Raw genomic sequence first — 23,903 nt, 5'->3', positions numbered from 1 at the left:
CTGAGCTTTCTTCTTGAAGCTTTCCTGTAGGAGAGGAAAGAGAGAGTAACTAAGTTAAGACTTTTATTCAAATCTACCATATAGAAGAGAGGCAATAGCTACTTCCAAAAAGGGTAAGAATGTTAGAGGATAAATAGAGCTATTGAGTTTATTGTAGAAGATTAACCGTGTGTATTTTAAAACTGAAATATTTAGGTTTCTTCTAGCAGTTCTCACATAAAAAGGAAGACACACGAAACAACGAAGAGAGAGAGAGCCTTGAAGAAATGTAGCTGTCTCTTCTTGTCCCCTAGCCCTTTCCCCAGTTTTTTTTTCAGCCCAATTTCTTTTGAAAGTGTTTTGCTGAGAAAGTGAATAGGGGAGTTGGGAACTAGCGTCAGTTCACTTGGTATGACGTCGGACAGAGCTCCATCATTAGATCTTCACTGATAGTCATACATTTTAGGATAACTTCTTGTAGCATGTAGGGTACTCACAATACTTTAATTCCATAGATAAGCAAAAGGCTAAAAAGTCAAGCATTCCTACTGCAGAACATTACCCTTTCGCGTTTGTATGAAGCTTATCAAAGGCAATGTTTTCTGAATTTTTAAAAATATTTTACATTACTAAAAGACAAAACCGTTAATAAAACTACTTTACAAACCTTTAAGCGCAACCTTCTCCCTTGACACATGGCAAGGCCTAGAATATTTTTATTTTAGCAGTGATGAGAAGTACTACTGGCACTGGTAGTTTATGTAGAAAGTCACAGTTTTTTCTGGCTTGATAGAGTGGATCTTGGAATTTTTGTGTGTTTTAACTCATTTTTTGAAGATATTCTGTCAGAAAGTTACATTTTAGAAGTCACTCTATGTATTTCATCCCAAAGAAGCTTTTGAACATTTTTTGTCATTTTCCCTTACATTTATAGCTAACTAGCAGCCCGTCCCGACCTTGTCCGGGAGCAACAGGCTTCCCCGACGCCCGCCCCGACATTGTCCAGCAGCCCGGGCCCCCGCCCGGCCCGTCCCCCACCTGCCCCGATACCTCAGACGTCGCTCTTCCCGCCTGTCCGCTGCTTGCACTGCCGCTGGCCTGTCCGCTGCTCCTCACGTCACCGCTCCTCCCCCGCGCCATGTCCGCCGCTCCCTTACCTCAGCCGCCGCTCCTCCAGCCTGTCTGCTGCTCGCACCGCCGCTGGCCTGTCCGCTGCTCCTCACGTCACCGCTCCTCCGCAGCTCCTCGTCGCGCTCCTGGTCGCCGCTCCTCCCCGCGCTCTTGACGTGAGCACACACGTCGCGGCCGGCGCTACTTCGGAGGGACTACTTTTTTTTTACTGTAAATTTTTTAAATAACGTTTTTATACATTTTATATAGCCTATAACCATCTACACACCCTGACGATTCCAACAGTGTATCAGGTGTGTGGATTGGCGCTGTGGTTCCCGAGTTTACCCGCCTCAAAGGCTAAAAGTTCCTCCTTTATTATAGTAGTATAGATGTACCTTTACATTTTTAGAATTCGCCCTTTTCTGTCATAATAAAAGGCTGCTACAGACAGTCACCAAATATGTGTGTTCTGTCATGTGGATTATGACTCTACTAAAGTGTAAAATTAGTTTCACAATGCCCACCTGGGCTCTCAAAGAGAAGAAGGACATCAGGTAGAGAGGAAATTAGAGAAAACGCATGTCCAAGAAAGCCGGAGAGAGAAAGGTGAAAAGGCTCCCAGGTAAGGATCCACTTCCAGTGAAACAGTATCCTCCTTCTCAAAGAACAGACAGACAGAGCTGCAATGAAAAGAGGAGGAGTAAGGGAAAAAAGAAGATACCGTAATTCCTGACACTCCAGGCATTGGCACTACCATTTGACGTTGATCACCTTGACATAAGCAAAAGGCACAACTTCATCTTGTTCTCCATTGAGATCAGGATCCATCCCAGCGTCAAAGCATCAGTGTCCTCGCCATCAAGATCACATCATCCCATCTCTGACACATGTGATGTCATACCATTCAGCATCACTGCTTTACATAAAATTACATTGTTTGGCATCACACACATTGTCATTGAGTCACTCAGTACTGACCTGTTCTTCAGATGGACACTCTGCAATGCCATCAGACTAAAACTCAACCATGTAGGGGCCCCAGTGCATCTGGGGCCTTTAGGGTTAACCACTTCATCAGAAGGTTCCATTGAAAGCTCTTCAGGTGCCTACCATTCTGGATCGAAGATCTATTTTGGTGTTGCTGATTTGGAGAGAACTCCTTCTCCTCAACATTCACCTATGCCAGCACTGGTTTCATCTGCAGAAGTGCCTCCTACTCCTCTTTCAGGTGACTTGAATTTAGATCAGCCTGATTGTAAACACAGATTAATGGGGACTCTGTCTGTGTTTCTTTATAGACCTAACAGGGGCTGAGATGATGGGGACACCTCCTCTTGAATATTCACCAGTTCTGTCCTGCTATGTGCTTCTCACTCTTCTCACCGCAGCTGTGCTCTTCTCACTTCTTGTCAGTCTCACTGTGAAACATGTTACATGGAACTGAGAACTTGGGTAATTAAAAACAAGGTACAAACATGGAAGGCATAGTAAGAAACAGATTGCACAGAGGCAAAGCACAAACAAATGGTGTAAATATATGCATGCCAGCATTTGCATGTGTTTGGCACATCAAAGCCAGGCCAACTTCCTTTGACAATTCTTTTTTTAGAATCGTCTTAATCGGGTGGCTAGCTTTGTCTTAAACTATTTGTAAACAAATCTTGCAGTGTTTGCCTTATGCAGTCCTTACTATCACTTGAGCGCTAATAATCGCATTCCTCAGTTGAGCAAGGAATGACCCATTCAAGGCATCTCTGAAAAATAAGTTTGAGGTTCCTTGAATGATGGTACAGGCTACAGTTGTTGCAGGAATAATGCATCATCTTAGCATTCCAGGGTAATGTCAGAGAGCTATGCTGGCTTGTTGGAGTCATGTCACAGGGTAACCTCAGGTTTCTTAAGTCACTCCTTATTCAATTGCTTATGATGATGATGTCACTGTCTGACTTCAGAATGCACAACTGATGTTGTAGTCTGGTGTCAGGATCCTAGAATGATGCTTTAATCTTAGGTCAGGCTTTTTGAGTGATTTCCCAATCTCAGGTCTGGTTTTTTCGATCCGTGATGTCACAGTCTGGCTCCCAGGTCTTGGAGTTTTGTCTCAGCCTGAGACACAGATCCTGGATGGATGTCACAGAGTCAGGTCAGGTTCCTGAGGTGGTTTCATAGTCTGGAGCAGGTTCTTGACCTGGAGAATTTGGTGTGGCCCAGGTTCCTGGAGGGAGGTTTCTGAACTTGTAAAGTCTGATATTTCAGTTGTGAAGTGCTCTCAAGTATGCAGTTCATGTATTTCCAGCAAGGGGAAAGCAACTGCTACCACAGACATGCCTTTTAGTGCCCCTTGCACTGCACTTGCTACCCCTGGGATCTGATCATGAAGACAACAAGAGGAATCTAAACTAAGTAGGACTCTTAACAGCCATAGAGATTGCACCTCATTGCCCCTCTTCTAGCCCCTCAGCAGCACATACAAGGCTACTGGGGAGCTGAGGGAGGGACACATGGTCAATATTATGATATTATCAGCCATTAAAGCGAGCATGATGTTATGGCTGCTACTCCTAGCATTCTGATGAGTCAATGATGCCACTTTGTGTCAGGTTTCTAACAGTGATGTCCCAGCAATCGATAGGAAGGTGGGCTTAAAAGAAGAAATGAGAGTTGAAAGCATCAGGGTATGGGGGAGTTATTGAAAGAAGCTGAATGTATTTGCTTTCCTTCACAGCTACAATGGCTCCCGGCATGAAACAAACATGGTGTTGGTTGAGATTCAAATGCCATCTGGTTTCTCTCCTCCGGACCTGGTAAAAGATCAGGTAAGAAGCTTCAAGAATCTGCATGAACTATACTGGGATCTGCAGAGTCCAATGCATGAATGACTTATACATTAAGAGGTCTCATCTAGCCACACCAGCAAATGAACATTCTGAATCTGCTAACCTCAATTAACATATATTATGCCATCCTGTTTTCAATTTAAACCTACAATAACTGATAAAAGCACCACTAAAAGAAACACTGATCAACACCTGCACAACCAAAAAACTAAAATAGCATTAAAATAGGAAAGTGAGTAATCCATTTGTATTCCTCCCTCGATGGGCCAACCTAATGTAACTCTGATAGACAAGGTAGCAGCAACAAAGACTGATCCAAGAGTATTCTACTTGAGTTTTGTTGTTTAGGGATGTCACTAAAATATTGTTGTTTTTTTTCTTTTTTGTTTCATCCAGTTTTGTGTGCAAGTGCAGGGTTTATATCTGTCATGTAGGTCTCCTAATTATTTTATACACTGTAGAGAGTCTGGAAACATTAAATCCATATTTGATTTTGTGCAGTGTATAATTATTTCACTGATGGATGAAATGGCTGGCTCATAGGAATCTTGGCCAACACGTACTAGCCCATGCTATTTCCCAACAGACACAGAATGGGTAAAACTCTTCAATACATCAGCCCCCTATTTTAACAAGCCAGCATTGATAGCAGGTCACCTGCTAAACAGCCCAAACCTTAAACATTTACTGCAAGGTGTAGTGGAAGGCACTTGCATAGGGGATAGTGATATCTGCCCAGGCCCTTAAGGCCTTGCTGGGTACACCCCAAATCATTTTCCTCCATCTTGTGAGTTGCAGCCTACCTGTGCCCCAGATTGCAGTGAGCAGAGTCCAGGAAGTGGTAAGGAGACAGACTAGTGCTTCCTCTTCCCAAGACATAAAGTTGTTTAAAAAACGATTTTCACTTTCTGTGTTTACTGTCTAAGCCTGTGGTTGTTACAGTTAAAAATTGTAGTTTTAGCCTGCCTGTAATTGCATATTTTATCACCTGTGTTGTGTTTTAAATTTGTGGTTTTCCCTGTCCATGATTACCTCCATTTAGTGTGTTGAATTGTAGGATTTGCAGTCCAACCTCTGTAGTTTGTCCCCCTCATTCCTTGGTGACAATTCTGTTTTCCCTCCAAATTTCTCCTTTGACTTGTGCTAAGACCTGTATGTTAAAACAGTGCACCATTTCAAGTTAGTGAGGCCCTTACCTGCTGAAGTCCGACCTGTGGATTGAGCCTGTTTATCTCCTAGGAGATTCTGAACAGGAGAAGCAGCTTCCAACTCCCTGGCCAGCAAACCTTTTCTGAGGTCGCTGGGACCTTATATGGTCCGTTAGTGGTTGGTACATGTCTACACTGATTGGTGGTTGTATCTGGTGTTTCTATTGGATTCGGGTTAATGTCCTCATTGGTTGGGTATCTGAGGGTTCTGGTTGGTTTCTGGTTCTGCGATTCAATCATGGTAGGGTTGCGACTAGGGCTAGGGTTAGGATTTCTATTGGAAGTAGGGACTAGGGCTTCCTATGTTATTGGTTGTTGGGAGTAGGGTGCGACTAGGGCTAGGGTTAGACCTTTAATTGGAAGTAGCGATTAGGGCTTCTGGTGTGATTGGTTGCTGGACTAGGTGTGGGCGCTTAGAGTAGGGTTAGGCTTTCTATTGGAAGTAGGAACTAGGGCTACCTGTGCCATTGGTTGCATGGACTTGTTTTGGGACTACTGGTAGGGCTAGGGCCTTTATTGGACGTAGAGATCAGGGTTTTTTAACTGATTGGGTGCTTGGACTAGGGCTAAGATTGGCTGTAAAGTCCTGGTCTCCTATTGGTTCTAGATTTTAGGGCTAGTGTTGTGATTGGATAGTGTTAGGGCTAGGGTTCCCATTGGCTGAAGGGGTCACCTGATTACTAGGGCAATTAAAGGCCAGGCTTAGGGCGTCTCTGCCCGGGCGTCGAGGCTAAGGGCAGAGAAGACAAGGGCAGTTTCCTGTTTGAGCCTGTTAAGGGCAGAGAGGACAAGGGCAGTTTTGTGTTTGAGCCTGTTAAGGGCAGAGAGGACAAGGGCAGTTTCCTGTTTGAGCCTGTTCGAAACTCGTCGGGACTAGGGCCAGAAATGCTGCCCTTTTTCTCATTTAAGAATACCCAACCCACACCATCCACATACAGAGCAACACACTCACACCAAATGTACACCACGCACAACACTATGCACAGATTAATGTACCAGCCTGCACTGCAAACCCAACCAAACCACATCTACACACCCTACTATCCCAACTACCACACATATCCACCATCACCTACAAACAGTACACAACTCTATCCTATACCACTAACCAATACACTCATCACTAACACAACACCAATCAACACAATACATAACTACATCCCATTCAGACACACTGTCCCTGCTGTAATTACACCTAACAGACCACCTTTTATCACTAACAAACGTATAATCATCTTTCCATCAGTAGTCCAACAAACACCCTCCTCTCCCTTCTACCATAATAACACTAACGCAAAACACACATACTGCACACCACCACACTTTGTAACTCTTGCAACAAACCAGTCTAAGAGAAACACTCTCACCTCTACTTCATTCCCTCCTACACACCAGCGCCAAGAAACCACCCGGTGAACGTGCGCTATATAAGAAATTATTAACATTACATAACATAACATAACATACACACAACATACACTCTACTCATAAACACATCACCACTCCCTCTACGTCACACCCTCCTCTCACAAACAATACTAGACAACCAAATCCATTCCATGAAACATATACATCAGCACCCTTTTTCACTACTCCTCAAAAGCAAAACATATCACACACACCAGCACAGCAAGATCTTCAAAGCGCAAAACCTCATAATACTTACCATCACAAAATACAAACATATACCCACCTTTTAAACCACACAAAGGAACAAACTCCAATGCCAAGCTTTCACTCTTCCACCACACCTAACACAGATACAGCGATACAGTACTTCTCTTCTAACCGCCTCTCATCCATTGGACAATTTAGAACATTACTACATGACCCACATGCTGCACCACCTCCCCTGACTCATACACCTTCCGCCTTAAACACACACAAAAAATATAAGCAACATGCCACACGTCACAACGTTGCTTCCCCACGTCTACTTCACAACAATGTTAGATTACAAAAGCAACACATCACTCCAACTCACTCTCAAACACCATCTCCAACACATACAAATGCAGACCCATCAAAATGCCTTCTTAGCATGCTGGATGAGGAACATGATACAGAACGGCTACACGATGGCTATCCTAATACAGCTAATACCAGCACTAAAAACACACCCGCTACAAACCCACACAATACTGATCACTTTTCTACCAAACAGAGTCCCACTATCACCTAAGGCCCCTTACTAAACTGTCTACTAATAAATGCTTGATCCCTCTCTAAAAACAAGCATCACATCTACGACCTTCTTAACGATGCAAAACCAGACATACTATTCATAACCGAATCATGGTTGGGAGAAGATATGGCTCCAGTCCTGCATGAAGCCATTCCTCTAGGCTATCAAATAATCACCCAAAATCGTACAGCCAAAAAAGGAGGTGGTCTAGCTGTTGTATTCAGGCAAACAATACAGATCACTAAAATTGACAACAACTCCATAAAGAACTGTGAGGCTCTCTAACGAAATGCAATCCTACACCAGCTTCCTCCTGTAACTTCCTGCTCCATTACAGACCTCCACCTAGCAAGGCAACATTCCCAGGCGCACTTCTAGACACAGTTTCAAACCTGATAACAATACACTCCAAACTTTGCGTTCTGGGTGACCTTAACATTTGGTTTGATAAACCCAATATGACCCATCCAAAAACTATAATCACCGGCCTAGACACATTGAACCTGCATCAGATTGTCCACAATCCGACACACCCCGTTGGACATATCCTAGATGTCATTTTTGCTAATACTGAACTAGTTACCTTTCAAACTATAACTACAGTGACATGGTCAGACCACCACTTGCTTGCCTTCCAACATAAAACAACGGTAAGCGACTCACCTAAAACTACCTTACATCCATCCACCTATCGGCCGTGGAACAAACTCAATTTGGAACACTTGGAAACACAGCTAACATCCAGTACAAATTTGGAAAGGATAAATGCTGTTCAAAATCTATATGAGTGGCTACCGGAAGCTTTTGACATCCTGATACCACTCAAAACCACACAACAGAACAAAAGAAAAAAAGCGCCTTGGAGAAACATAGAAATAAAAGACATAAAACAACAAATTAGAAAGCTACAACGTACCTGCCTAAAAACAAATGCCAAACAAGACAAACTTCACCCACAGAAAATTAACAGATTATACAAGTCTGCTATCAAAAAGCTAAGAAAAGGTACTATTCAGACCGAATTCAAAACGCGAAATGTGCAAATAAAGAATTCTATAAAATACTCAATGAATTTCGCAAACCAAATTGCCTTGAAGGAACTCATCCTGTTACTCAAGATTTCACAGACAAACTGGCAAATCATTACACGGACAAAGCAGACACATTGGAATCGTACTTAAAATAGAAACAAAGCACCAGCACTAACCCTTGTACAAAACAACAATCCAAGAATGCTCTAATCAAGCCTCTCAGTTCATTCCAACACATCTCACACGAAGAATTTATTGACCTGCTCAAAGCAAGCAGGCCTGCCGGCAGCCCTTCTGGCCCCTGTCCACCACAAACTTTCAAGACAATTCTTTTAACAACCTCTGCTGCCACTCAAGTAAGAAGAATCATCAACGATTCCTTAACTACTGGAATATTTCCAGAAGAACTAAAAAAGTCTTACATACGCCCTTTACTGAAGAAAACAAACTTGGACCCGCTGAACCCTGATAACTACAGACCCATTACAAATGGACCGTTCCTGGGCAAACTGATAGAAAGATTAGCGTTTGCCCAGATGTCACAATTCATTGTTATGTTATGTTCTGTTATGTTAATAAAAATTTCTTAAGCGCACTGACACCGATTAGTTTCCTGGCGCTTTATTGAAGAGAATGACATACTTTCAGACTTCCAAACAGGATTCCGTCTGTGAAGAGGCACTGAATCTGCCCTCCTTGCCATCTGGGATGACCTAAAGAATACAGTTGACTGCAACGGGGTTGCTGCGCTACTTCTCTTGGACCTCTCAGCTGCCTTTGACATGGTTGACCATGACACTCTGAAACAAAGACTCCATAAAGCCGGCATAGAGGGAACTGCTTTAGACTGGATAGCGTCCTACCTTCGAAACAGAATTAATGTCATCCATACCCCTTCTCGTCCAAACCATACTCCACAAAAGCAGGGGTCCCTCAAGGTTCTATCATCTCGCCCATGCTTTTCAACATCTACATGAAGTCATTATCAGTCCTGATAAATACATTTCACCTCACGTGCTATAACTATGCAGATACTCCTTCAACTGGAATGCCCCAAAGACGTTGGAAAATCACCAATTTTCAGCTGTCTCAGAGCAATGGATCAGTGGATGACCTGGAGCCATCTCAAATTGAATGCTTCAAAAACAGAAATACTCACGTGTGGCGATTGGAAACATTACAACCCGCTTGCCGCATGGCCGGATGAATTGGGATCACTGCCTAAAGTATCGAAGGAAGTAAGAATCCTCGGAAAGACCATGGATTCCAAGCTGTCGATGGATGCCCAAGTGGATAAACTAGCAAGATCAAGCTTTGCTACTATGAAAATGCTGCGACAACTTTTCCCTCATTTGAGATTTCCACACAAGGTCCAAGCTACCATCTCCCTTGTTCTGTTCAAACTCGATTACGCCAATAGCCTCTACCATGGATCACCTTTAACGACCATGAAAAGACTACAACGGATTTAGAACTCGGCTGCCAGACTACTCTTGCATATCAAACCGCGAGACCACATCTCCCCTGCCTTGAAAGCCCTGCATTGGTTACCGGTTGCAAGAAGATCCACGCTCAAGCTGCTTTGTATCACCCACAACGCAATACATGGAATGGGACCACTCTTCATCAGGAATAAAATCACCAAACACATTCAACAAAGGAACCTCCGCTCTAAAGGAGCATCTAGCCTCAAAATCCCACCATACAAGAAAAACACCATGGATGGCACATCCTTCTCTGTTCAAGGGCCAAACTATGGAACTCTTTACCCCCCAACATAAGGTCCACCGACAAGCACCTTATCTTCAAAAAACTACTCAAGATTTGTCTGTTCCCCACATAAGCACCATAAGCAAACAGAAATTTACAGCATATCGCTTTGGATACACGCATTTTGTTTTCACTATAGATATGTACCTATCTTTGTGTAATACTTTGTATAAACATGTACAATAATTATGTTGTTGAAAGAAAAACGAATAATAATATATAAAAATCATCTTTGTTCTACATGTACATACTTCCATTGTGCATCTATGTACCTTCCATGTACTTGGATCTGTGTGTCTTTTACTTTTCTCCTGAAAAAGCATATCCAATGCACCACCCTATTTCTCATCCTGTGCCTCTAGAAATATCTTTAATCTACACATACTTAACTCCTTTATGTATCTATATACTTTCAATATAATTATGGATCTATATATTTATCACTTTCTTCTAATTTAGCATTTCCAATGCACTACCCTATTTCTCAGCCTATACTTCGCTCAGTATATCTTCTATCCCAACCTTCTGACTCATCTCAAACTTCTTCTACTACTCCTTCCAATGCACTACCCTATCTCTCATCCTATGCATCTATCAATATATCCTCTACATCCACTCTCTTTTATCCCAACCCCCATACCACTACTTTGATTGCCAAAATAATCCTTTCTAGACTCTCTCCTACTCTACCCCTCCTTGCATCATCTGACACCTCTTTTCCTATACCGATCCCCTAAAACAAACCTTTCTAAACTCTTTCCTCTGAGTCCTCCCCTCCAAAACTCCTTTTTACTCATCCAAAAGCCTCCTCCTAATGTTAAGACCTAAAAAAAAAGAAAATCTTTCACTCTTTTATCCCTCCACTATCCTTTTCAAACGAAATTAACAGACTAACATGTTCACTTCTCAAATTCCATATTAAACTTTACTAATATACTACACAAATAACTGAATAACATATCCACTACTCAAATTACTTCATATTTTTTTACTATACTAATTTTAAACAGTAATCCTTTATGGGTTCCGGAGTGACTTGCTACTCGCCAGAAAAGCGATTCAACACCCATCAGGGGTAACAAGTGCTATATGAATGCAAATCTTTCTCCCCCTTTTATCCCTCTGCTATCCTTCTCACTCCACGTAACTGACTAATATCCACCACTGAAATTACTTCATATTCCACCATATTAATTCACCACTAATCCTTTGTCGGTTTCCTGAATAGCGGGCGTCAACAAGCGCTATATAAATACAAACCTTTGTCCTCCTCTATCCTTTCGCTATTGTTCCAAATCCAAATAACTGACTAGCCTATCTGCTACTTAAAATGTACTTGCATGTTTCACTATACTAATTCAACACTAATCCTCTATGGGTCCCGGAGTGGCGTGCTACTCGCCGAAAAAGCGCTTTGACGCCTCGTCAGGGGTAGTAAGCGCTATATAAATGCAATTACAATACAATACAATAAAAAAACAACGCACAAGACTTTCCATTTAAAAACACAATTCTTACCTGCAAGTTGTACCATTGTTATTAGTAATAACTTCAGCAAGTGTAGCCTGTTTACCCGACTGCACTTTATTTGTGGGGTCTTGAGACAATAGTTACAATGTTCACAGCCAAATTTCCATTCCCAGAATACAATGTGGTGTCAGTGGTGGTCAGGACTGACTTAAAGTGAGACATTTGCCATGGTAAATCCACAACAAATAAACACTGAAAACAGGAAGCCAACATATATTGTTACAGAGCTCTTTTGTGCTCATTCCGTAGGCCTGCAAAGGATGAAAGTCATAGCCCACATGCATCAAGCATTTTTGGAGTCGCAAACGGTGCGATTCCTTAAAATCGGCCGTTTGCGATTCCAAAAATGCTTTTTTGGATGCATCAAGCAATTTTAGAAATCGCAACATTTTTGCGATTTCTAAAATTGCGATTGCTTTTAAGAAATCGCAAATTTGCGATTTCTTAAAAGCAATACATGATTACTTTTAAAATTGCGAAATCGCAATTAGGGGGTCAAATTTACTGAGTGGTTGAATCACTCGGTAAATTTGCAAAAAGTGTTTAAAACGCTGAAAATGCATTTTTTTCAACATTCATGTTACGGACACACATGTCCTTAGGACATGTGTGTGTGAAACATGATGCGAAAAATAAATTTCAGGGGTGCATGGGGGGGTCCTTTGGACCCCCCCCTGCACCCATGAAATGCATTAACCCCTTGCATGCTGATGACGGCCCCCAGCCGGCATGCACTACGGCGCTTGTGTGCTGATGACGGCTGGGGGCCGTCATAGACCCGCCCACTCGCGATTTTGCCGCACAGGCGCAGAATAGCGGCCGCATGGAAGGGGTTAACAAATTGCGATTTTCAAAGTGAAAATCGCTATTTGCTAATGCCTTCCCATTGCTTCCTATGGGCCTTTTGGCCCATAGGAACCAATGGGAATAGCGAATTCGCAAATTGTATTTCAGTAATTTATGCGATTCGGTAAAAATTGCGATTTTTACCAAATCGCATAAATTTACCGAAAATAATCATGCATCCCGTTTTGCAAATTCTAAAATGCGAATCGCTATTTTTCGCACTTTAGAACTCGCAAAATCCCGGGATGATGCATGTGGGCCATAGTGAGTTCTGCTAGAATTAGAATCAAGAGAAATAGGGATGCAGGCAGGTTGTGGGACAAGGGGATTGGCGGTGGGGAGAGCAGTGTGCTGCTGTAGTATACAATAAATACACTGATTACACAAGCTAGAAGCATTTGGTGAAGGTGAAAACCGGTATAAAGCCACTGATTGGTTCACAAAGGCGGTACGTACACTCCACTCCTTCCTCAGTTGCAGGCCAAAGGTGATGGCATGTCCTCTCTAAAAGTAGTGAGGATGGATATAAAGGCTAAAATCCACTGACTTCAACCCCCACTTGTTTCTGCTATGTTCCCTAGAGCAGAACCAACATCCCTTTAAATAAGGCTCCCAAGGGCATATTATCAAGGCAGGCGAAATGACATTATCGCCGCTTTAGCGTCCGTTTTCGGACGCTAAGCGGCGATAATTTAATCGCCCTATTAGCAAGCTGTCGCTAACATCAGTTAGCGACAGCTTTTAGGCGATAGCGAGCGGTTTGGGGCCCACTTTGCATGTCAGTGATATTTATCACTAATGACATGCAAAGTGGGTGTACCCAAACTGTTAGCGACTGAAAACAGTCGCTAACATCGCTATCGCCTATTATCAACGCAGGCGTAGCGATGGAAATATTTGCGCTAAGCGCGAATATCTCCAAAAACGAACGCCTGCTCAGACCAGTTCTTAGCCATTATATCCAATGGGAGGTGGATATAATGGCTAAGACCCTGTTAGCGATTATGCGTGAATATCGCTGTATTCACAGCGATATTCACGGATTTTGCCGCTATCGCCGGAAATATTATCGCTTTTGAGATAAAAGTTGCTAATCATACTTTATCTCGGCGATAATATCCGGCGATGCGCGGTGATAAAAAAAATTGCCGCTAAGCCTACTCAGCGATAAATATCGCTAGTTGTTGGTAATATGCCCCAAACTGTGCATACCTTGTTCCCGAAATATATGGTCCTTCATACCCTGTCAGCATTAACTCTATAACATTCCTAACATCAAACTGGCATTGGTACAGCTGTGACATCTAGTTGTCATTCAGTCAATGGTAGTACTGTATTCCTGGGGGGAGCAGAAGTAAGCACATTCAGCAGTTATAAAGTGTGTGAAATGTAGAGTAACATTGCACTTACGCCCACCGGAAAGCTAGGGTAAGCTGTGCTGCAGTAGTACCACCCATCAGGGTATAACATTGAGCCATAATGTCCTAGAAGTATCTGTTACCTTAGCACATGGGTTCCACATATGCCTAGAAACAAATTTCAGTAAACTAATGTTAGATCATTTTTTTGTCCCATCCACAGCTCATGGGGAATGACTTTGTGCAACGAGTAGAACTGTCCATCAACTCCGTCACGATCTACCTCCTGAAAGTGAGTCAAATTCTGCTGTGAGAGGGGGCATCCGTAGAGTGGGCAGAGAAAATATGTTAAGTTGCATACTTTTTACCAGTAAGAGTTCACAAATTGCTCCCAGGTTTGGACTCTTTCTCAAACACTGGCATAGGAAGTACCCCAATTATGTTAAAAAAGAGCCTACATTAAGCACCTGTGGGGTTTTAATTTATGATAACGTCTCAGGGTCTGATTCACAAAGGCTTTCTGGCTACTCACAAAATCTGAGACTAAATTACACCTTTGGAGTAAATTTACACTTGTATTTTGTGAAATGCCAAAATGTAGTAAGTTTACTCAAAAGTGTAAATTACTCAAAACTGTAAGTTTCCTTTGTGAATCAGATCCATAGGTTGTATCTGACTGAGCACTTACAATACTCACACAAATGTTGATCTATATGGTTTTCCTCATGTGCCAATACTTCTGAATCTCCATGCTCTAGTACAGAAAAGCTGAGACGATCCTCCCCATTTTGCCACACAGGAACCTTCACTCAGACGGGATCCCCTCAACAGGATGTGTAACAAAATTAACCGACCCATCTTTACATCGTTGAGCTAAGAACCTGGCTTTAGAGTACTTTCAAATACACTAGCTTTGGCTTTCCGAATATCTGTATGTGCATACTGCAAGAACCCAAACATCCTTCTACAAAATCTTGAGCACATGCCACCAGGAAAATGTACTGCCATATCTTTACCTATCTAAATCTCCCCTGCAGTTTGAAGACATTAAAATACATTTGGCTACCATCACCACCTACTGGAAATGTTATTCACAGACATCTTTTTCACCTTTCTGGTGATAAAAGGTTTCCCAGGCCATTTAGGGAAGTGTTTTTCTCTGACTTGAAGACCCCCCTTCCTGAACATCGGGCCAGATGTAGGTAAACTACATTTACCGATTCTAAATTACGGAATTTTACCGATTCGGTATTTTAGAATCTGTAAATGCTATGTAGGTAATAAATCGGTAAGTATTACCAAATCGGTACGATTCGATATTTACCGATTCAGTAAATACCGATTCGGTAATTCCCGTTCATTCCTATGGGCCCGGAGGCCCGTAGGAATGAATGGGAATTACCGAATCGGTATTTACTGATTTGGTAAAAGGGGGAACACCTTCAAGGGTGGCAGGGTGTCACTTTGACACCCTGTTGCACCCCTGAATAGTGTATTGATGCACATGTGGCATACATACATGCCCTATATGTCTGCCATATGGCACTGTAATAATATGCAAAAATTGCTTCTTTTGGGGTTTTCAATATTTACCACCAACTTGTAGTTGGTGGTAAATAACGAATCCTAACATGGGAAAAGCATAAATTTAAGTGCTCCCTGCATTAAGGATTCGGTAATTTACCGAATCGGTATTTAAGAATTCGGTAATTTACAGATTCTTTAAATTACCGTTTCCGTAAATTACCGAATCCTTACATTAGGCCCCTACATCAGAAAAGCCTAATGCCGGTCGGCAACGGCCAAAATTCGGTAATTTCGGCCATTACCGACCGGAATTAGGCTTCCTACATCTGGCCCATAGTCTTTTTAAAGGTAATGGGTCCTCATTTTCAGACTGGGACAATAAGTGGTTCCCAAACACCTAACCTGGAAAGAAGTTCTTCTTCTGGCTTTTCCATCCGTTAGGAGGACAACTGGCCTCCAAGCTCTGGGTACCAAATATTCTTACAGTTCTCCCTTATAGTGACATCTCGCTAAGGACTCATCCTTGTTTTTCATGCTGAAGTCATTCCTGTTTTCTACATGAGTTGCCTATTTCCAGTCCAACCTTTCTGCATCAAAGCAAGCTTTCCTGGATGAGAAAGGGGTTGAGCGTTATTACAGATCTTAGGGCCTGATTTAGAGTTTGGTGGGCGTACTTTTGGTATAGCATTGCTGTAGCTATAGAATATGGCTGTAGGCTATAAGGAACATAATAATATAACAAAATATTTGCACCTGCTTTCATTTCACACCCCTTTTCATACTATGTGCATGGGTGCTCATTTGTGCCAGTCCATGTGACTTTAGTAGGTTAGCGTTGGCATTAATACGGGCTTGCATTGTTCCCACCCTGAACCGTCCATGCGCCATACATTATAGGTGCGATCATGCTATGCTCCAACTTCTTGTGGCATAAAATTGATCTATGCAGTTGTTTGCAGTGTTTTGTGTTGTGTGATCGTTAAAAGTTGGTTGGCTCAGACGTCACCTCTCTCCCAGCCTCTCCTGTTGACGTCTCTCCATCTTCTCATCCTTTCTCTCCCCCTGCAGATGGATAGCAGTACTCACACATACTCTTTCACAGCCAATCAGGTGCAAGTGGTGGAAGACCTTCAGCCAGCACTAGCGAAGGTGTATGATTACTATGAGCCAGGTGAGCTCCAGCCCAAACAGAGGATCTAGGTGTCTTAGACCTTGGGGGAATGACCCTGATGGGGGTGAGGAAATGGGGGGTCTAGTCTGGGATCATGTCATGCTAAACTGTGTAAGATGTTTAAAGCCTCAGGGTGCCATTTTCTTTCCATTTTATGGGGTTAAACGATAAGATCAAAGGACAAGCAAGACTTTAAACTAGGCTTCATGGCCAGAGAAAATGTAGACATTCTGGTAATTTTGTGTTACTCCTGTGAAGCAAAAACCCCTAGAATTACATGATTTCACTCACGAAATTTTGCGTTGTTTTAGCCAAAAATGCCTTCCCAGGAGCACAGGAACAGCTGCTGCTGTTCGTCTACAGTTGCATTAATTAGTATTTTCTTGGCACAAAATGTATCCTCTGGTCTATTTGAATGTGAAGGTCTATTTTGTGCTAAGAAAATAACACTAAATGCAGAGTTGCGACTCATGTGTAATCCCCCATAATCTCATGTCATTTAATATCATTTTGTGTAATTGGGCAACAGCAAACTATGCAAGTTGCACCCACCCTTACTTTGGGCTGCCCTTGAGCAGTTCAGTCTTCCAGGTCAATGGAAACCTGCCCAGTGTTCTGTTGTGAGTGACTTCCAATGAAGCATTGCTAACGCTGCAAGGGTTCTGCATCAGATGAGTGAACATTTAGACCAAGGAGGATGCAGCAGTCTAAGATCTGGATGGGATCTTTTTTGTTATTTTGATTCTCAGGAAGTGTTGCCAGTTTGAGTAAAACACAATGGAGGAACTGTCCTAACACATTGGCGGGAGCACAAATGTTCTCCTGGTAGTGGAGCAGCTGTAGCTTTTAGAATATGTAAAGTTCTCATTGCATTTAAGGGGTTTTCTGGACTCTGTCTGCAATCCTAATGAGTACAATTATAGAAAATGCATTACTTTTAAAGGTGCACCAGAGAGTAGGCTCCAGTCAAACTAGTCACCTTTCAGTTGATTATGACTGTATTTGGGTGTTAAACTGGTACTAATCAGGTGAACAATTGGTCCAGACTGTGTTAACATGTGCAACAATTTAAAAATTCTGAAGTAATACTATCATCATCATCATCATAAAATCTTTATTTCGGTAGAAATACCATAAAAGCACAGATAAAAACGTATACCAATGGTACAGTTAGAAGATATTCACAATTAGGCATAGAAAATACTTTTACTGATCACATTAAAAACTAGGGCAATGTATAAGTTTCTGGTAAAAACACAAAACAAAACTAAATTAATCATTTGTCTTATGTGCCAAACTTAACCCTGGGTAGTTAGAACTCTGCGGATGCGCCACATGGCTGCCAGAAAATGCGAAACGTCAAAAACAATAGGTCCGGAGGTATCAGTCTTTAGTACTCTAAGTGCATGTCACTGCCGGAAACCAAGATTTTTACACAATGGAACGAGCCAGCACTTCCTGGGTTTGTGATATGCAGGACAAAAAAAGAAGATATGTAACTCCGATTCGCTATCACATTCACAAAGAGGACATTTTTTCGGGGCGGGCATTGTCCAATTACTAGTAAAGACTCTTAAAGGTAATACTCCAGGCCTCCATTGCACATACAATTTTGTGGCTACAACAGGGTAGATAACATCTAAAAATCGTTCGAAGTAATATGAGTCTTTAACCATAAGAAAGGAAACAATTCTAGAGCCATTTTTGGGATTACGCAGGGCCACATTCAGGTTCTCAGCACGATATGCCTTCGTGAGCATGATGGCCGAAATCTCTTTGCAGCCCCGCTCAGTCCATAGGACAGGAAGTCCCAGCCTTGTGAATTCTATCTTAAAATGTGGAACATTATGCTGCATAATTTGTCTTTCTGGACAAAACTGAGCATTCTTGCAGACATTTCAGAAATAAATCTAGAAGAGTCATGACTGATGCCTTCACACTGAGTTCTGTCAAGGGAAGTGCCATTGTCTTGTCTGATCACTGTGGAAATGGCAGGATCCCAAGTGTACATTGATGACATCACTGTGTGTGGGGGATGTGCAGACATCATTGCATTTGTCAGTTCTTGAGAGATAGTGGAAGCATGTGCACCGTGAGCGACATTATGAGAGGTAGCAAGGCGTGAACATCCGAATTTTACCCCCATCAATAGAATTGTTGAGGTGGCATCCTTAGCACTGTGACAGGGCCTTAGCATCCTTAGCACAAACGAAGTTAGCTAACAGACTTCAGTAGCAAATCACAATCGTCAACAGTGGTAAAATAGCACTGCTGTAGTTCTTCAAGTACATAAAATGCCAGTCAACCCAAAAATGGGTCAGAGACTGTGTCTCATCTTAGTGCTCCCATTGCAGAGCCTTACCTTATCACCCAGGACCCCAAACAGTGCCGGTCACATTTTTCTGTGAGCCAGCCCATAACTGTATGTGGCCCATTGTATCTGCCACATTTTGGGCTGACTAGTGCCTTAAATATTTGAAGAGCTATAGCAGTGGTATTTTACCGCTATAGCTAGGGGTACATGGTGGGCAGTATAACTTTAAAAGAATCCTCTGATTTTGGCCAAAACTATAGCAACATTTGATGACAAATGTAAAGTAAACAATAGGGCATACCTTAATAGCATATGCAAAGGAACCTAAAATTAAACTAAATAGGACACATACTAGAACAGTCAAAATTGAACACGACTCAACAACCACAGTACAACACACCATCAGTGCTATGATGTAGAACAAAACACAACAGCACAAAAAGCAACATATCACATCACTACCAAAGCAAAATGCCACACAATAAATTGTATCAAACATTTCTTCCACACATTACCACCTCAGGAAACCTGCGTTCATAATGTTCTGGTAAAAGCAGTGTACCCCAAGCACCGCCTTAACTTACCGCAAAGGACATTACATAATGGCAGTCAAAAATGTTTTGTAATCTGGCCCCACCTTTTTTTGACCGTATCTTGCACAAGGGAGCAGAATCATTTTGTTTGTAGGTTTGGAAGACACCTCAGGGCTGGCCTGATGCCTCATTTATACACAGGTCTTTGTGTGGTGGGGCGGGCAGGAGAGGGGTTCAGAGCATGGCATGAGTGAAGAAGGTTGCCAAGCTGCACCAGTTTTGCAACAGTAAGAAGGGTTTCCTGCCCATGATATCCATTCATCACCGGTGAACCTTGGCCATAATGATCTGCCCCTCAGGAAAAGTGGACCCTCAGGCTGGTGCCTGTGGAAGCAGGAAAGCCCCATATGCAAACAGGCTTCCAGTGCCACATACACACCTTTGTATCTTACTGCACAGTGTCTATATCAGCTCCAGCAAAGGTTGTGTACTGGTAAGTTACCCTCCCAGTACAAATCACTACACTTAGACTAACTTTTAAAGTGTGTCATCTTTTGTATGTGTGCTGTACTGTGCAGAACACATGCAAAGTCAGAAATATTGGAGAAAGAAAGGAATTTCTCCGCGATAACACCATGGTGAAAAGTGTGATATTTTGACGAAACCCTTCTACTTTTTTTTTAACACATATGGTTTTCCATCAAAACCATGGGCGGTTGCATGAGAACACCTATGTACCACCCATGGAACACCCCCTTGATGCTAAGTAATGCAATGGTTTCAGTTACTTTCTAGATCAAACTAATTGTTGTGCTGAAAATAAATTTAAAAAAACATTATGGCACGATTTATGTCACTTTTGAGACACAAAGTTCACTTCTAATGTTAGTAAATATACCCCTTTAAGTTAATGTATGCGCTCAAGACGCCAAAAAGAAGGGCACGGACCCCTTCTGCGCCAGTGCGAGGTAGACAACGGCATCATGGTATGGCCCAAATGTATATCCTGTGTGTAAAATGAGAGCTTAAAGTATTTCTTCCATGAATTAGGTTGGGGCAATGTTTGAATGTGTGTTTGCAGTCCTCTGGAACAACGAACCTGAGGTATAAGTGGTGGGGATGGGAGGGAGCGGACTAAGACAGTGATTCTTGAGATGTGATATATAGTCTTTTTTGTGTCAAATACTAGGTGAATGATACTTTTTTACATTTTTTGTTTCAGGAGAATACGCTGAAGTGCTGTATACTCCCGTCATTGAAAGTAAGAGACGCTGTTTATTACCTACAGACTTCTAAGCACAATAAAAACGTATTCTGTGAAGACGTAACTGCTAACTTGTACAAGGTTGGATAGTGTCTTAATATTAAGTATGGGCACAAAATCCGCTCCGCTCGCGAAATTTGCGAATTTTCGGCAATTTCGCGATCCGCGAATCTCGCGAAATTGCTGAAATATTTGCGAATTCGTGAGCAGGCAGATTTTTTTTTTGCCCCACAGGAAGCACAGTTAAGCAGGTGCTCGAGTTGAATTAACTTTGTAACCATTTTAGAATGGCGCCGGCAAGCTGCCAGAGTGCTTGCTGGCGCCATTCTAAAATGGTTACAAAGTTAGCTTCAACTCGGGCACCTGCCTTAACTCTGTAAGTGCTTCCTGTGGGCCAAAAATTAAACCTCAACAGGAAGCACTTACAGATAACAATAAAGCAGGTGCCCGAGTTGAAGCTCAAATTCAGTAACGTTTTAATCAGCCCAAAAGCATTAGTGAGCACGGTCGATGCTGGGCAAGTGTGCTTTAACCCCATATCTGCCGTCGAAAATTAGCTGTAATACCCGAGGGAGGTCTTTGCATCCCTGAGTTTCTCGAGCGCAACCCCCGTGTAGTTCCTGTGACCAGGAGGCTGCTTTCTACTCACCTGTTGCCCTGCTCGCTCTCTGACCCTTTACACAAGAGGCATGTGAACACGCATAGAAGCCCGAGGTCTTTGCATCCATGAGTTTCGAGCGCAACCCCCGTGTAGTTCCTGTGACCAGGAGGCTGCTTTCTCCTCACCTGCTGCCCTGCTCGCTCTCTGACCCTTTATACACAAGAGGCATGTTGACACGCATAGAAGCCCCGCATCACACACTAGCGGTATCAAACGTCTTCCCCCCCCTTTCCCAACTATGATTGACAGCTCACTCAAGGGACCTCGGCACCTTTTGGCGCGGTGGCAAAGTTACAGGCACACATGGTCAGTGGAGACAAATCTTCTGGCCCTTTACGCAGCTGCAGTGTAGGAAAAGCACTATACATTTACCCAAGAAGGTAGCACTTACTGATTAGCCAGTAGCAAGTACTCCAGTTGAGTAGATGGAAATCTCAAAAAAATCTGCGATTTCGCTGGAAAATCCACGGATTTGCAGACTTGTTTGCGATTTCGTGCGTATTCGCGGACTGCAGATCCGCAAAATTCGCCCATACTTAGCTAATATACGACACATCACTTGGTGCCATTCTGTTTATAATCTGTGCAAGATGACTATTTTTATACTATTGGAGACATCAGTCCTGCTGTCAGTAAATTTATAATCTATAGGAGTGTCAGCTCATGGAGCCTAGACATTTTAAATTCAAAATCTATGGACGTTGCCAATGCTGGTTTTGAGCAAAGTCCCTGTCCTGTATTTTGGGGATGGACGGCTGGCCACCCAGCAACTCCACTAAGGGATGAGTGTGTTCCCCGGTTCATACCTTTCAGTTGCCCTTTTGACTACTCACCCTCAGGGACAGGCGATTTAACCATGGGATGCCTAGATTCAGGCTAGTGGTAGCAACGTTTGAACATCTGAAAGTGTATCTTTTGAGTGCCTTATGATGTTTTACTAATTTGATTATATTTCTTTTTGGTAATCTATTACACTGGTTGAATGTAAGCTGTACTTATGGTTCACTTTACTTTATCTTTTGTATTACTGTTGGCAATGTAGCGCTTTGAAGCTGGATACTTTCTGGCATTGGTGTTCCGTCACAAATAAAACTACAATACAATACCATACCATACCATACCATACCATACCATACAAATAGTAGGGCTGTTACTGTACTCACATATAATAACTCCTGCTGCAGAAGGATTGTTCTTGTGATATAGAGTGAAACAACTTAAAATTATTCTTTAATTCTATTTATGTCTCCTATCTAGCCCATAAAGAACATATATCTCACTAGAGCAGTGCCACCAAAAGTTGTGTGCGGGAGCACTTTCAGTGGAAATGCTCTGTCATTTGAGCGGAACACCTTCTAATTGGAAGGCAGCTGCTGTCACTCAGCATTGGGGCATCCCACTTGGCAAACCTTAAAAAGGCCCTCAAGTAATGTTCCGCATCACTTGACCATGTGCAAAAGGTACTCCGGGTAAGCTGGCTGCAGGGTTGAGAGCAAAGAAGGTCTTGTCCTACTAGGCCATCTTAATTCTTCGTGTAAAATGTAACAATTATAAGGTACTTTTAGCAAAATGTTTTATTTAAATAGATTTTATTATACACAAATAACTTTACATATCATAAAATTGACCAATTTCTAATAATTTTTAGGACATGTTTGGTTCAAAATGACAACCAACTTTTGTCAGTTTCTCACTTCGTTTTTAATGGAGATGAACTGTCCCTCTATTAAAAGGAATTCTGTATAGGGAACAGTTACACCTCCTTTTATAATTCACTCACTTCACTATATGTACTAATGCACATACCTGTAACAAGAACCCAATGATGAAAACTGGCTACTGACTTCGTTGGTGCCTGAGGGTTCCTTTTTCTCAGTGGGTACTGACTCATTCCACCCAGTCCTTATCATTTTGGTTGTGGTAATTGATTTTTTTTACTCACTCTCTCTTTTTGTTTATTTGGTTACTCTTTCGTTGTTTGATATTCTAACTCTAAGGGGTATAAGAGTGGCAGACTGACCCTTTTCTTTCTTGTTGTTTAACTATAACATAAAATAGCCACACTTCTCCCTAATAGCAAAGTGTTTTTGAGCTTCCTACCAAATAAACATTTATTTTTCACATAGCTCTAGCTTTGTTACCAAAAAGATCAATTTCCAAATATGTCTTGCTATGAGTCAGAGAAATATAATAAATGCTGAAAATAAAACCAAACACAGCAACAGTTACAAATTATATTTTATATAGCTCACACTGTGAACTAAATTCTCAGCACTCTTGCTCTGGGACTCATCACCATGATGGAATCAATTTCCAAATATGTCTTGTTATGAGTCAGAGAAATATAATAAATGCTGAAAATAAAACCAAACACAGCAACAGTTACAAATTATATTTTATATAGCTCACACTGTGAAGTAAATTCTCAGCACTCTTGCTCTGGGACTCATCACCATGATGGAATCAATTTCCAAATATGTCTTGTTATGAGTCAGAGAAATATAATAAATGCTGAAAATAAAACCAAACACAGCAACAGTTACAAAGTATATTTTATATAGCTCACACTGTGAACT

At 42.1% G+C, this 23,903-nt stretch overlaps 1 protein-coding gene across 1 annotated transcript in view; it reads left to right on the top strand.

Moving 5' to 3' along the window:
• LOC147706481 (alpha-2-macroglobulin-like protein 1) overlaps positions 1-23,903 on the top strand; it is a 690,635-nt gene that overhangs the window by 634,725 nt on the left and 32,007 nt on the right. The window contains exons 22-25 of the mRNA XM_086929617.1: positions 3,818-3,908; positions 14,081-14,149; positions 16,453-16,555; positions 20,625-20,663. Of these exons, the coding sequence (XP_086785743.1) occupies positions 3,818-3,908; positions 14,081-14,149; positions 16,453-16,555; positions 20,625-20,663 (302 nt within the window). The remainder of the gene's footprint in view (positions 1-3,817; positions 3,909-14,080; positions 14,150-16,452; positions 16,556-20,624; positions 20,664-23,903) is intronic.

The sequence above is a fragment of the Lissotriton vulgaris genome, chromosome 7 (genome assembly GCF_964263255.1).
Source record: "Lissotriton vulgaris chromosome 7, aLisVul1.2, whole genome shotgun sequence".
Classification (NCBI taxonomy): domain Eukaryota; kingdom Metazoa; phylum Chordata; class Amphibia; order Caudata; family Salamandridae; genus Lissotriton; species Lissotriton vulgaris.
The sequence above is the reverse complement of the archived record's forward strand: the minus strand, read 5'-3'. Positions and strand labels throughout refer to the sequence as shown.